Source organism: Heteronotia binoei, chromosome 12 (genome assembly GCF_032191835.1).
Source record: "Heteronotia binoei isolate CCM8104 ecotype False Entrance Well chromosome 12, APGP_CSIRO_Hbin_v1, whole genome shotgun sequence".
Taxonomy (NCBI): Eukaryota; Metazoa; Chordata; class Lepidosauria; order Squamata; family Gekkonidae; genus Heteronotia; species Heteronotia binoei.
Genome location: NC_083234.1, coordinates 32,599,113 through 32,615,702, shown reverse-complemented (window position 1 = coordinate 32,615,702; position 16,590 = coordinate 32,599,113). Strand labels below are relative to the sequence as shown.

At 42.0% G+C, this 16,590-nt stretch overlaps 1 protein-coding gene across 2 annotated transcripts in view; it reads right to left on the bottom strand.

Annotated features, from left to right (window-relative positions):
* The window catches only part of UNC5D (unc-5 netrin receptor D), a 558,897-nt gene that overhangs the window by 249,112 nt on the left and 293,195 nt on the right, over positions 1-16,590 (bottom strand). For both annotated transcript variants that reach the window (XM_060251212.1, XM_060251213.1), the window contains exon 3: positions 7,882-8,025. In XM_060251212.1, the coding sequence (XP_060107195.1) occupies positions 7,882-8,025 (144 nt within the window). The remainder of the gene's footprint in view (positions 1-7,881; positions 8,026-16,590) is intronic.

Genomic DNA, 16,590 nt, shown 5'->3' with positions numbered 1-16,590 from the left:
GAAGACTGAAATAATCTCCGAAGGGAAGTATTTAAATATAGTATAAGTATAGTATAATTAAATACAGTAATAGCTCAAGATGGGCAGCTATGCTAGTCTGTAGCAGAAGGAAAGAGAGTTGTTCAGAGCTACTGAGCCAAGTCTCTCTTCATTCTATAGGCTGAGGCTCCTCCCCCTCCTGGTCCCCTGGGAAAGGAAGGAAAGAGCCATAGCTTCCTTTGTCCAGTTCCCTGGGCCCCATGGGAGAAATACAAAGAAAGTATCTTTAAGACAGAGTGCTAATATTTTAAGGATGTTTAAAGTTTTTTTTTCAATTGTGTTTGTCTGTGTCCTTTATAAAGATTATATCTCTGCCACCGAATAATAAATAGGCACACACATGGCCCGGCCCAACCCGACATGGCTCAGCCTGACAAGGTCTCATTTATATCAAAACAAATGAGTTTGACACCTGCGTGTAGTCCTTTTAAATGTCTGAGAGTTCACTTGCTGCCACATGCAGACCTACTGGGAAGCTTCTCCTGCTTGGCAATTTAAGCTACAGGCCAGGAGAAACTGGCCCCAGGATTTGGGCGCCATGGAGAGGTTTCCTGACGCCCCTTTGATCCAGGGCTGGCAGGAAATTGAAATTGAGCTGCAAGAGAAGCCAGCCATCTAAAGTAGCACAGAGCTGTCAGCTCTGCATAGCCCCAGTGATCTTCTCTTGCACAAGAGAGGATCAGCTGGGGCTGGCTCATAGTATAGCTGTCATCTGAATAAAAGCTGGGGAAAAATGGCTTTATTTCCAGGTGAAACTAAATCAGTTACTGAATACAGAATTTGGCTTAATTAATACCCCAAATACTGATAAGTTATTTTTCAGGTATTTATTCAGGTTGGTTTATACCAGGGGTGGGGAACCTCCATCCCGAGGGCGGTATGCGGCCCTCGGGGTCACTTGGTGTGGCCCTCGGGGATTGCTGGGCCAAACCGAGCCATGTGACAGCCTCTCTTGGGCCTGGCTGGCCAGTGAAGATTGTGGGGCCATGCAGGGATCACAGGGCCCAGATGTACTGTGCGGCATCCTCCCTGGGGCCTTACTGGCCAGCCAGAATTGCTGCAGGGCCTGGAAAAGTTACTGTCACAGTTCAGTTTGCACTTGATTATCCCAGATGGTGTGGCCTAATATGCTAATGTGTGTGTGACCTAATATGCTAATATTAGGGGATGTGGTCTAGTATGCTACTGAGTTCCTGCTGGGCTTTTTCTACAAAAAAGCCCTGGACCTATGTATTTGCCTAGGGCGGCAGGCCTTGTGTGTGTGTGTGTGTGTGTGTGCATGCCAGATTAGGCTCTCCCCACATGACTTCAAATAGAAAAACAATTATTTGCATTAATTTTGCTGGCCTGAATCATTCCCCACCCCTGGTTTATACCAAGCACACACCCTTATTCATGTCATATACACGGGCCAGCCCTAGTACCATGGACAGATCAGAGTTTGGATATCAGAATACCTTGGTCTCCATCCATTCTAATGAACAGCCTTAGTGAAATCTCTGTGTATCTCTGGTTACCCATCTGGATAAATATATTAGCAAGGTACATGTATGCATTTGTATCTAGAGAGTGCCATATGGAAACACATTACTACTATTATGAGAGCTGAGCTAAAACAATGCACCACCTCTCACCTACCTTTGAGAGCTGCAGGGCTAAGGGAGCCTGTCATGTATTCTTCAGTCCTATCCCCTTATTATATATATATATATATATATATATATATATATATATATATATATATATATATATATATATATATATATAGCTAGCGCAGACCCAGCCTTTTAAACAGTTCTGCAGCATCTGCAAACTGTTATCACTAGACATATTTCAGTAGGTTTTCAATTTCCATATTTTTCTCTCCTTTTTTTTGTCATGGGTTTATTGTGACACCTGCAGGGCTTATTCCAAGGAAAAGCAAGCAACCATAAACACTTCAAAGCAACTCAGATAAAACCACGGATGAATATTTAAACTGAGAAAAAAGAAATCTCAACAACAGTATTAAAGACAAAATTAAAATGCATCCAGTAAGGTGCATTTTAGCCTTCTAAATACATTGGTTTTAACCAGATTGGGAATCTGTTCTGGTGGAATTCTAGCAAAGATCCATAATATTTGGGGAGTAGCTGTGGCTCAGTAGTAGACTATCTGCTTGGAATGCAGATTCAGTCCACAGCATCTCCCCAGTTAAAGGGCTCAGGTGGTAGGCAATGTGAAAGACTTCAACCAGAGACCCTGGAAAGCTGCTGTCAATCCTCGAAACAGGCAAAAAAAAACCTAACATGGGCTGGCAATATATGAACACATGAAGCCACTTCATATGGAATCAAACCATTGCCCACCCACTCAGAACTGATAGCAGGTCTCCAGAGTCTCAGGCAAAGGTCTTTTGCATCACCTACTGTATGGTCCTTTGAACTAGAGATGCTGGGGACTGAACCTAGGACACTTCCCATGGATATACATTTTACTTGATCCAACACCAGCATGATATAGCAGTTAAGAGTGGTGGATTCTAATCTGGAGAGCCGGATTTGATTCCCCAGTTCTCCACATAAAGCTCTTTGGCCAGTCACAGTTCTCGCAGAACTCTCTCAGCCCCATCTACCTCGCAAGGTGCCTTTTGTGGGGAGAGGAAGGCAAGGTGATGGTAAGCCACTTTGAGGCTCCTTAAGGGGGAGAAAAGCAGAAATGCAAACCAACTTACAATGGCGCCTAGAGTTAGAAGCCTGGGAGTGCTACTGGAGCCTTCCCTGACAATGGAGGCTCAGACAGCAAACACTGCTAAATCTGCCTTTTAAAAGAAGAAGATAGAAGAAGATATTGGATTTATATCCCGCCCTCCATTCCGAAGAGTCTCAGAGCGCCTCACAATCTCCTTTACCTTCCTCCCCCACAACAAACACCCTGTGAGGTGGGTGGGGATGGAGAGGGCTCTCCCAGCAGCTGCCATTTCAAGGACAACCTCTGCCAGAGCTATGGCTGACCTAAGGCCATTCCAGCAGCTGCAAGTGGAGGAGTGGGGAATCAAACCCGGTTCTCCCAGATAAGAGTCCGCACACTTAACCACTACACCAAGCTGGCTCTTATCTTAGGCAGATAAGGCAGTTGGTTCCCTTCCTCAAGCATGGCAACTGTGATCCATGTTATGGTCACCTTGAGATTGGACTACTGTAATACCCTCTACATGGGGCTGCTCTTGTCCTGAATCTTGAAACTGCAGCTGGTGCAGAACACGGCTGCCAGGCTGCTATTGGGGCTCTCCATGCAGGAGCACATACAGCCTGGGCTGCAGATGCTGCACTGGCTGCCGGTGGTTTACTGGATTCGCTACAAGGTGCTGGTTATTACCTTTAAAGCTCTATTTTGGCCAAAGTAAGGCCTACCTTAGGGACCGTCTCTCCCCACATGTTCCCCAGAGGCTACTTAGATCAGGAACACAAAACTTACTACTGATCCCTGGGCTGAGGGAGGCAAGACTGAAAACAACTCGAGAAAGAGACTTCTCAACTGTCGCCCCTTACTGGTGGAACCATCTGTCTGATGAGGTCAGAGTCTTGCGGGACCTTGCCCAGTTCCACAAGGCCTGTAAGATGATACTATTTCAGTTAGCTTTTAACTGAAATGCTGACCACCACCGAGATACTAGATCAAATGGATGCTTAAGATCACTGAACGCCATCTTTAAACTGCATCAAAATTAGCACCAAATTATTTTAAATTGTTTAATTTTAATGTTCTTAATGTAAATGTTTTTATTGTATTTTACTATGTATTGTGAGCTGCCCTGAGCCTGCTTTGGCAGCAAGGGGTGGGATATACATCTAATAAATCAAATCAAGTCAACTATTCTGAATTGGAGATGCTGAGGACTGAACCTGGGATCTTCTGTATGCCAAGCAGATGTACTACCACTGAGCCACCATCCCTTCTCTAGACATCTGTGATGTGTCCTGCAGTAGAACAGACTTAGAATCATATAATCATAGAGTTGGAAGGGACCTCCAGGGTCATCTAGTCCAACCCCCTGTGCAATGCAGGAAACTCACAAATACCTACCCCAAATTCACAGGATCATTGTCAGATGACCATCTAGTCTCTGTTTGAAAACCTCCAAGAAAGGAGAGCTCACCACCACCTGAGGAAGCCTGTTCCACTGAGGAATCGTTCTAACGGTCAAGAAAGTTCTTCCTAATGTTGAGCCAGAAACTCTTTTGATTTAATTTCAACCCATTGGTTCTGGTTCTACCTTCCGGGACCACAGAAAACAATTCCACACCATCCTTTATATGACAACCCTTCAAGTACTTGAAGATGGTGATCATATCACCTCTTAGCTGCCTCCTCTCCAGGCTAAACATCCCCAGCTCCTTCAACCTTTCCTCATAGGATTTGGTCTCCAGACCCCTCACCATCTTCATCACCCTCCTCTGAACCCGTTCCAGCTTGTCTATGCCCTTCTTAAAATGTGGTGCCCAAAACTGAACACAATACTCCAGGTGAGGTTTTACCAGAGCAGAGTAAAGCGATACCATCACATCACGTGATCTGGACATGATGGTAAAACGATACCATCACATCACGTGATCTGGATGTACTTCTGTTGATATAGCCTAAAATTGCATTTGCCTTTTTAGCCACCACATCACACTGTTGACTCATGTTCAGCGTATGATCCACTAAGACTCCTAGATCCTTTTTGCACATACTACTGCTAAGACAAGTCTCTCCCATCCTATAACTATGCATGGGATTTTTCCTACCAAATTGCAGAACTTTACATTTATCCCTGTTAAAATTCATTTCATTGGTTTTAGCCCAGTTTTCCAGCCTGTCAAGGTCATCCTGTATCCTGTTTCTGTCTTCTACTGTATTTGCAACCCCTCCCAATTTAGTATCATTGGCAAATTTAATAAGCATTCCCTCTATTCCTTCATCCAGATCATTTATAAAGATGTTGAACAAAATGGGTCCCAGGACAGATCCTTGAGGCACTCCACTTGTTACTCCTCTCCAAGAGGATGAGGAACCATTCACAAGCACTCTTTGAGTGCGATCTGTCAAGGAGACTTGTTGACTCCTTGACTCCCAACATAACTCAAAGGCTTACTGGCTACTCCGGTGGCTGTTGTTGGAACTGGAATTTGGGTGGAATTCTGTTTTGAAAAAGCCAGCTCAGCTGAATCTTTTTACAGAGTTGATCCAATCTACCTTGTCTATCTCTAGCCCCAATCCAGAGAAATATGAACAGGAAGATTTGATTCACTACCCACTCTTTTAGCTTTCACACTGAAGCTCAGGGAAATGGGTATAGCAATGATCAGAAACAGCTTCCTGTTTGTCTGTGTTTTATAGTTCGATAGGCTCATCTTCTTTCATAGCAAATAGAAGCTGCATATACCTCTTGACCTTCTTCCAACTAGACAGCTTTTAGAGGCATAGAACCTCCTGGATTTTATTTGAATGAAAGCCAGAAGATGCAATCCTCACCTGTGGTTTGAAAACATTATTTCCAAAGCCACTTTAGGGGAGTAATAATAGGATAAATTGCAGAGTCTATAGAAAAATGTCTCACTTATTTACAGATTTTAAGTAGCTACTATGAGATTCCATTTGCTAAGCACAGAGGTGGGAAATTAATTTATCAAATATGAAAATATCCAAATACTTAAAAATGTGTGTGCTCAGTTCAGAATATGAATATGAAATACATGCATATGGATCATTATTTATTTATTTAGATTTATATCCTGCCCATTCTATGAAGATCATAGTGCCTGTAAGTGCTGAAACACATAAAACTCAAAAGATGGGTTCTGTTGTATCAGACCAGTGGTCTTCCTTGTCTGACATTCTGTTCCCCACATTGGCCATCTCCATGCCCCATGGGGGACAAGGAGTGGCATGGATAATGCTGCCCACCATCAACTGGCACTCAGAGGTATATTGCCTCCATACGTTGAGGCCCCATTCAGCCATCATGGCTAGCAGAAACTGACAGACCTAACCCTCATCAGACCCTGAGGCAGTGAGTTCCACATGATAATGATGGTCTTTTTAGAAAACACCCCCTTTTCACTGACATGTAGCTACTGCCCAATTTTATTGGGTGCTTGTGAGGTCTGGTATTTTGGATGCAAGAAAAAATGATCTATCTACTTACTTCACTCCCTGCATAATTAAATCAACCTCTATTAGTAATCCATTAGTAATTTTTGTTTCCTTTCCTAAACTGATCTCTGATCCTCAACTCCTTTTTGAGAAGAAGCTCCAGTTTCTAAAGTATTAGATTAGATACTTAAAGTATTAGATATATTCATAGAGGATAGGTCTATTAGTGGCTACTAGCTATGGTGACTAAAGAAAATTTCCATGTTCAGAGGCAACAATGGGATAATGCCCTGTGCCCTCCAGAAAACCTGGCTGGCTACTGTGTTAGAGAGGACACTGGGTTAGATGGACTACAGTAAACTTACTAAGATCTTTAAAAGTCTTCTCTAATTATTGCAGGAATGAAACCCCATTGATTAATTATAATAAATCTAAGATTTTAGTGTTCTGTAAAAGCAGGAGAGGCTTTTAGTTAAAACTTTTTTTTTCTAATCTAGGTATTCTGTTCTCAGCTGATCTGTCCTGGAAATCTCACTTTAAATTTGTACTTCATAAGGCAAAACTGTGCTCTGTAGCTATCAGAATTTTTTTTATTATTCCAAAGGGGGCAGATATGTACCTGAAGCTCTTCAGGTTTTCAACCTGAAGGTTGTTCTCCATATTCTCTTTGGATCTGCAATTTGGATAAATACAGTTACAGAGAAAATTGACATTCTACTCTCCTAGTTTCTGAGAAAACTAATGAATATTCCCTATTGTGTTTCCAGTGTTGCCTCGTGGGCAGAATTTGGACAGAAGTCATTAGAGGCTAGAGCACGGCTCTTTGCTTTTAAGCTGAGGATAAATTTTTGTTCTCCAAAGACAGCCTACTTGCTCTTCTAGAAAAAAGATTCTCTTAAATCTACAGGACTGATAATGGTGGACAATAAATTATTATTAATTGGAATGACCTCCCCCAAACCTATTGGTCTTAGAAAAGTATGATTCCCTTATCTTGATTAGGAAACATGTCTTGGAAATTGACCATTGCAGTATGTTAATGAGAAGCCGCTGTGTTTGTTCTTCTTTGTTTTATGGTATTGCCTTCTTAGTTCTATTATCTCTCAGTTCCATGGTTTTGTAGGGCATTCTTGTTTGCTAGGTTGAACATCATTCGTTCCTTAGTTTTACAGGGCAGGTTTGCTGGCAAGATGTATTTGAACAGCATCTGCCCTTGTGGTCTGCAAATGATTGACACACTTTCTGCATTTTGCTCGAGTGCCCTATGTTTGTGACTCTCCGGTACCATTATATTATGCTCCTATTAACCAACCACTTACTTTCCTACTTTTTGGAAACTGTTATCTTCTTACTCAAAGACAATGACCCAAACTTTACATTGGGTGTGGCTAAATATTTATCAGTCCTTTTAACTTGTAGTTCCAAATAGAATATCTAGAAATTTACTGCTGCTCAAGATTATATATCTATGAGCTTTTAGGGTTGAAAGGAAAGGAAAGGAAAGATGGGCTATAGATCAGTTCCAGCAAGGCTCTTCTTATGTAGTTAAGCCCTTGATCACTGAGGTTTCCCTTTTGAGATGTGGGATACCAGAACTTCATACAGTATTCCAAACGTAGCTGTACTATAGATCTGTACAAGGGCAATACAGTGCAGGCTGTACAGAAGAGCCTGCAGAATATGTTCCAATTATTACTGTTTCTTCAAGAAGTTCCACCCACTTACAAGCAATGCGGACTGAAGCCTTCCTGCTCTTTGAAGTCCCTAGATGGCTCCATGCAACACATTGACACCAGTAGTCTTCTGGCCCATGAAAATCTTCCACTTGCTGCCTTGTCACATTGATGTATGCTTCCCGAACCTTCAAGCCTGAATGGGAAAGATACAGGAGAATTAGCTGATATGGAATGTCTTACTCAGGCATAACAGTAAGGTTAGCCAAACCTTTTCTTTTTAATTAAACAATTCCATTTTTTAATCAAGGCAAAGCTTTAATTATATTGACAATAATATATGGTTGCTAATTAAATTCTAACAGCCAACTAGGTCAGAATACATGAGTTGAAAAGCATTACGCTGCCAAGATAGGATTCAGAACCACATAAATATCTTCCTTGAAAATCTTCCATTTGCACTTCTGCTGTTTTTGTTTGGTTTTTTTTAAATCAGTTTGCTTCCTACAAAACACAGCCATGCACACAATAAATACCAGCTAGTGGGGAGCTGTAGCCATGATTTTAAGTGGATTTCCTTGATTAACTCAATAGGACTTAATTTTAAGTTAGTGCATGCAGGATTATGTTCTATTTATGAATCTCAACAAGTGACCATAGACAAGCAAGACAACAGAGAAGCAGCCAAAAGCAATAAAACAAAACTGATTAGGCAGTAGGCTAGCCAATCGAAGATATATACAAAGAAACCCCATGGGATATCAATCGTTCAGAATTAAGAGTCTCTTAGAGGCACAAACCATGACAAGTGAAAGGAACTTCACCGCTGATACCCAGCTAGTAGGCAAAAATAGCTATTATGCAAGAAATCTCTTTGTTGTTTTCAGTCAGGAGAACCCCTAATTACTCTAAGCTGAAGCATAATTCATATTTTTATAGACTTTGCTTGCAAAGGCTATCATAAAATTGTAAGAAAAACAGTGACATACATAACAGGGAATATCTCCCTCACAAATACAATGACATTGATCAAAAAGGGCTTTGCAATACCTTCCCTGCATAACAGCTAAAGGTGGGCTACACCTTCAAATTACTCCATCACTAAACTGAAGTAATGTCTTAGCACTGTTCTCATAATAAGAGGGAAGCATGGTAAATCAATACATTGGTAACGCCAAGGAGATCAACACTGGCCCTCCAACTAGGTAAGAGCCTAGAGAAATAAGTAAAGATGCACAGTGCTTTTTCATTGCCAATATGGTCAGCGCCTGGGTATGCAGCATATCAAGTAGTACTAGCTTCCAGAAGAAAGAGTGTGACATGTTAAAATAATAAAATAGATAAGTTCCAGCTCGTTTGGTTCCTCTGGTAAAACGAGACTTGCTCACCTCCACCTTTCTACTGGAATTTTCAAATGGTCTCTTCTTCAGAGCTTCTAAAAATATCTCCACAGCAGAGCTGCACAACCATGTAGAACTGCACAGGTAACATAACAATGAACTCAGGACAATATGTACAGTTATCTCCTACATCTTATCCTACCAGCCCTAACAAGCAGGAAAATCTGAGAGTGACTGGTCTTTGGTCATTTCATGGTGAAACCAGAATTTGAACATGGCTCTCTCAGATCCAAATCTGAAAGAGCTAACAATAAGAGAGTGATCCTGAATGGTGTCTTATATATTTGAACGGGTCATATATTTGAGTTCTGCAAGGAAGAAATGAGTCTAATAAATGTCTGAAATAAAAAATATATATTCTACATTTGACATTTGAATCATGTCTACATAGAACAACTCAAAATGTTAAGTTTAGGACTCCAGAAAAACTGCTTCTAGCTGGATAAGGTGAGGCATTGTTCTGTAGTGCTTATGCAGGGGTGTCAAACTCATTTATTATGAGGGCCGGATCTGACATAAATGAGACCTTGTTGGGCCGAGCTATGTCGGGCTGGGCCGGGTCATGTGCATACCTATTTAAGATTAGGTAGCAGAGATTTACAAAGGACACAGACAAACACAATTAAATATATATTTTTAAAAATGTAAAACATGCTTAAAACATTAGCACTCTTTGGTCTTAAATGTGCTTTCTTTGTATTTCTCTCATGAGATCCAGGAACTGGGCAAAGAAAGCTCTGGCTCTTTCCTCCCTTCCCCCAGGGACCAGGAGGGGGAGGAGCCTCAGCCAATAGAAGGAAGAGAGGCTTGCCTGGCGAAGCAAGCTCTGCCTCCGCTCTTCTTCCCCAAGGGAGTAGCCTCAGCCAATGGAGAAAATAGAGGTTTTGCTCTGTAGCTCCTGTGCAATTGAGCAAGCCTTGCAAAGCAAGCTGTTATGCAGATAGAAGCAGATGACAGCCAGCTGCTCGGGGGCCTTATAGGAGCCCTCCGGGGGCCTGCTTCGGCCCCCAGATTGCATATTTGATACCTCTGTCTTACAGTGTCCTACTGAGATCAGTGAGAGCCAGGTTCAAATCCCTACTCTGCTATAGAAGCTTTCTGGATGACCCTGGGTCAGTCACACACTCACAAACCAAGTTATCTAACAAAATGGGGACAAAATGAAGGAGAAGAAAACTATGTAAGCCCTTTTGGATCTCCACTCAAGGAAAAGGAAGGGCATAAATGAAGTAAATAATCAGAGAATGTGTCCTCATTTTAAACTGATGTGCCCATCCACTTTCATTTTATACATTTTATGCCACATTTCAGTAAAGCAAGTAAGGTGGGTTTATACAAAATATATATCATCATGAACAAGCTAAAGTGAACTAAAATGTCATGCTTTAGATAGGGATGGCCAAACTGTGGTTCAGGAGCCACATGTGGTTCTTTCACATATATTGTGTGTGGCTCTTTAAGTTCCTTCCGCCCAGCTGGCTGGCCTGGTAAAGGTATTTCTCTCTTTAAATCAATTCTCCAAGCCAAGCCAGCTGGCAGCTTGGATAATGCATTTAAGTTAAAGTTGCTTTCTTTCCACATCTCCCTCCCCCATCTATTTGCCTGCCTTCCAGCTCTCAAACTCTAATGTTCATGTCTTGTGGCTTTCAAACATATGACTTTTACTCTATGTGGCTCTTATGTTAAGCAAGTTTGGCCATCCTTGCTTCAGATTGTTTCAGAGCAGTTCTTAGGTTGACAAAGTCTTTTCAAAAATGGAAACAATATGTTTAAGAATCTGAGCTGCAAAACGTGGAAAACTAGCCTCTACTTTGAGAGTTATAGCTGAAGTGCTGGGAAGCATGAATAACAAATGTCTTAAATATTTATTTGATTGAGTTTTCAGATCAGACCAATTCTCTGCACCTCATAATGCTGGACTGGTGAGTTTGTCTAACCAAACAACAGGTCCACCAAATGATGAACAATGGAACTTTAAATTTAGCTTACAAGATTTAAATAATCTGCTTGCAGATAAATGAAGCTTTCATATAACATTATCCTTAAAATAAACCATAATTACTTTGAAAATGGCACTCTTTGATCTCATGTCTCTCCAGTGTCCATTTATGGCCCCAAGCCTTCCTGCATAGAGAATTAATTAACACAATTATATAATTAATTGTGTAATTAGTAATACACTGTCACAACAATAAGCCTCCAGTTTTGCCCGTACTGAACACAGTGTCCTGTGATTTGCAGACAATTATACAGTGACCTGCCAATTCCCAATTATCAATGGGGAGGGGGAAAGGCTAAAGATGGTAACTGTTGGATCTTTTTATTGATATAAAAATTAAAAGAAAAGAGATAAATAAACTTTCCTTCTTCTTTTTTGCTTTATACTTATTATCTGCACTTCTTTAAGTGGTTCCTCTTAGGAGTATTACGACACAGTCTTTTAATATAAAAGGGGACTTCTATCTTTTTAGCCATCACAAAGAAACTATCTAAAAATTAAGCATAGAAAAATCAAGCAGAGATGCTTAAAAACATGTTTTTTATCTATTAACACATTTATGATGCAAATGATATAACAAATAGTACCAACCAATAGTACTATTGTCCTCATGGAAACCCTGCCTGTTCAACAAAAATAACTTACTCGCTTCTCATTCCTCGTTCAAAAGGAAGTAGACACAGAGTTTAGAGGCCAGATCCAAAAGACTGGCAGGTCTATAGTTCTTGAGGTCAATCTTATTACCCTTCTTACAAAGAAGGTCTAACACACTAGGTGTCCATCCTTCTGGAAGTATACTGGCTGCATCAATAGATGTGAAAGGCTTTGCCAATACAGGCATCCATCACTTAGTATTGGATTCCTCCATTTTTCAACACAAGAGTTCTCAAAGTAGTTTGTAGACCAAACTTAAAACCCTTGGAGCATTACAATACAGGAATAAACAAGAATCACCACACTGGGCAGAGGCACCAGGTTGCTTCCCCCCCACCCCGTCCCCCACCGCCTCACAAAGGCCACAGTAATGACAACTGGAAACTGACAGATTGCACTTACATTTATCTACCTGCCTATCCCTATATAATTTAGAAATGAGAAGGGGGATGCCTATAAGTCTCATTTCTCCTTGGAAACCTAGGATCATGGAAGCAGCTTGAGGTTGCACAGTAGTAAGAAAAATGTACCCTGTACGTGCTCAGAGGTACTTTCTTCTCCCATATTACACTGTATAACTGGAGCTTTAGCAACCCTGACTATATCACAACAATTAATCCTGTCTACCTGCTTATGGACAATTGCTAAGGTCCACCAGACACCTTCCAGTCCAGATCTGCTCAGCAACTTCATTCCTTTGTACCACTTTCATCGGTAGCTTGACAAATCTGAGGCCATCCATTTTTCTTTCTTGAATTCCTCTGCAATAAATCTGTTGCCACCTTCTGTCTCACAAATACTAGGGTCGATTCTAGTTTCACTATTCATGTACCCATATACCAAGACATGGTTTCTTGTAGGGGGAGGGAGGCAAGAATGTGTTACTTGATGCTATGCATTCCAAATACTTTTTTTTTACTATAATAAATAATAATAATAAAATTTTATTTATATCCTGCCCTCCCCACCGAGGCAGGCTCAGGGCGGCTAACAACATTTCATAAAATTATACAAAGTTTAAAATCACATTAACTTTAAAACATTCCAGTTAACCAAGTATTATACAGATTTCCAGGTGCTAATTCCATTTATAGCGAAAGTCACCCAACAGCGGTCTCTCAGCCAGCAAAGGCCATCCTGAAAAGGGTGGTCTTGCAGGCCCTGCGGAACTGATCAAGGCACCACAGGGCTCGCACTTCTTCCGGGAGCTGGTTCCATAGGTGTGGAGCTGTGATGGAGAAGGCCCGTGTACGGGTGTTTTGGAGTTTGGCCTCCTTTGGTCCAGGGATAGTCAGCTGGTTCTTCCTTGCTGACCTCAGTGCTCTCTGGGGTTCGTATGGGGAGAGAGGGTCCTTCAGGTAGGCAGATCCTTGGCCGTATAGGGCTTTAAAGGTAATAACCAGCACTTTGTAATGAACCCGGTAGGTAACTGGCAACCAGTGCAGTTCGCGTAGCCCCGGCTGTATGTGCTCCCACTTCGGGAGCCCCAATATCAGCCTAGCCGCCGCGTTCTGCACCAGCTGCAACCTCCGGGTTCGGCACAGAGGCAGCCCCATGTAGAGGGCATTACAGTAATCCAATCTTGAGGTGACGGTTGCATGGATCACTGTTGCTAGGTCCCGGCGCTCCAGGAAGGGAGCCAACTGCTTTGCCCGCTTCAGATGGGAAAACGCCGACTTAGCAGTGGCTGCTATCTGAGCCTCCATTGATAGTGAAGGCTCCAGTAGAACTCCCAAGCTCTTGACCTGGTGCGCCACTTTCAGAGGCACACCGTCAAAAACTGGGAGAGGTATTTCCCTCCCCAGGGTGCCGCGACCCACGCAAAGGACCTCTGTCTTCGTTGGGTTCAGCTTCAGCCCACTCAGCCTAAGCCAAGTTGCCACAGCCTGCAATGCCAGGTCCAAATTCCCTGGAACGCAGTCAGGCCGGCCATCCATTAGCAGATAGAGCTGGGTGTCGTCTGCATATTGGTGACACCCAAGCCCATACCTCCAGGCGATCTGGGCAAGGGGGCGCATATAGATATTGAATAGCATCGGGGAGAGAACTGCTCCCTGTGGCACCCCACAATCAAGTGTGTGCCTCTGGGACAGCTCACCCCCAATTGCCACCCTTTGTCCCCAACCCCTGAGGAAGGAGGAAAGCCATTGTAGGGCTAGCCCCCCAACCCCTATGTCGGCGAGGTGGTGGGTCAGTAGCCGATGGTCGACGGTGTCGAATGCGGCCGACAGATCTAATAACATCAGCACCGCCACACCGCCTCGGTCCAGATGCCGCTGGAGGTCATCTACCAAGGCGACCAGCACTGTCTCCGTCCCATGGGAAATGTAGTGGTCCAATTAAAACTACAAAATGAAATCAAAACACTTTGCCATACTAAAAAGTTTACTTTGCAAGGTAATCTCCATTTGACTCATTTTAACAATACATTGTTAGGGACTGTGGTCTTTATTGATGTATAGCGCTTCTTGTAAGTAGGATCCTATTATGCTATTTTTGCACCATCCATGTGTCATGTTAATATTTAAGATATGTTTCAGCTCCTGATGGTGGTTCCAGACTTCTAAAATCCCAATGCATTTGGTTACTGAATATCCTGGGGTTTTTTTTATTGTATAGCCCCCTGAGTCCCTGTGATAACAGAAGACTGTAAATAAGTAAATTAAATACATAAATAAAATTTATAAGACAATTCTGCTCATTTCTTCTCTCATCTAGAAACTTTCTGTGTTGTCTCTCCAGAGAACCCATTTGAGCCAACTTACAAAATAAACCATAATTTACATAAAACACAATAAAAGCTTTTAATAACCCAGTCAGAGCTGAAAACATCATGAACAGCGAGCAGCTTTGTTCACATCGAAAATTCTTGTGAAGAGGAAGTGGAATTGCAATGGAGTCACAGCGTTGGGAGAGAGGGATTTAAAACCAGGCTCCAAGAGGCTACTCTAAAGCCTTAAAAAAAGAGAGAGACATGAAATTCAACAAGTCTTGAGAGAAGTTTGGCCTTTGTGTATAGCTGGTAGAGAGAACAGAGCCACTAAGAGTGGGGAACTAGGGGGACAAAATTCTAGGTGCTCTGGTAACCCTGAGAGCTGGGCAACACAAGCAGTTTGTTTTCTTATGGAATTTTCTTTAGACCTGGGTGAGGCAATGGAGAGTTTAAAGGGAATCTTTTTTTTCTGGGAATCCACAATGTTTCTGGTTGAGAATAAGACTGATTTCACACTAGGGCTTGTTCCAGGAGGAGAGCCCTTTTGCTACCGGGGCTTCTCTCCATTTTTGCACAAGTTGCCCCAGAGCTGCGAGTTGGCATGCTGCTTTTCTGCAGCAAGCAGAAACCGCTTATCAGGGGATCTCACTTGCTGCAGAACAGCAGCGTGCCAACTCGCAGCACGCCAACTCGCAGCTCTCTGTGCAAAAACAGAGAGAACCCCCAGTAGCAAAGGGGCTCTCCACCCAGAACAAGCCTAGTGTGAAATCAGTCTAAATCTCACTGGCACAGCATAGCTTCCTTTTGAGGAAGCAAATCCAGAAGCAAGTTCCAAGCGTGCTTGGAATAACCTTCACTAGATACAAATCTGGAAAGGTAAATCACAGAAAGCAGAGGTCCCATCTTTACCAAATAGTAATGAAAATTACTTCACCTTCATGAACAAATACCATTGCCATTTTTGATGCCATCAAATAAAAGGGTTTAAGGTTTATTCAGGAAGTTAAAGGTAGAGGAGGAGGACCCATTCCTTATACCTCACTGTCAGTACAGTATGGAAAGATAAGAGACAGGATAACCATCTGCCCTTCTGAATTTGCAGACTTCTTCAAGACTAATTGCACAGTATTTTTAAACACATTAAATTAATTTGCCTTATGCTATAGCAGAAGCCTTCCTATGATTAAAAAAAAAAAACTATATGACTTGTTAAATCTCTCTCTCTCTCTGTATGTGTGTATGTGTAGATGGTTCAATGTGATGAAGACAATGGGTAGGCCGAACTTAAATTTGAAAACTGATGCAAGAAGACAATATGAACACTGGGCCAGCTCATTGGTCTATCAACTTGTTTTGTCTACTTGGACTAGCAGTGGCTTTCCAAGGTCTCAAGGAAGAGATATTTCATGTCACTATGAAATCTTTCACTATGTGACCCTTTTTAACTGGAAATGTCATTGATTGTAACTGGGTCTGCATGATTCTGCATGCTGTACCACTGAAACACAGCCACTAGCTAAAGTTCTATCCAATATTTGAGAAAGCAAAACTTCAATCTATTGGCCTAATATTATAACTTCCAGTCAGTGCAGTTTGGTGGCAGTCTCAGAAGTTTCAACAAATTTGGCCAGAGGATAATGAATGGAAACGTAGCATTAATGAATGGTGTCAGGGAACTTGTGAAGAACATATTGCATAACTGAAACTGTTGGGACTTGTTGTTCCTTTTCTATTCAATGACATAAAGAGCTTGAAACCAAAAAGACATCAGTACCATCACTTTGGATAATAAATCTGATTTGCACTTTTTTTTTTTTTTGGTCTTCAGTTTCATAAGCCTCGATTCCATAAAATTGCTTCTGCTCAGTCTTAGGCATTAAAAGCTGGCTATTTCATTTCTGAAAGGCATTCAAAAATTAGCCTGTGCCTTCAGCAAGTAAGAGGGGAGGTCTATTGTGGTTTCTAAGGCAGAATCAGGAAGGGGGAGCTTCAAAA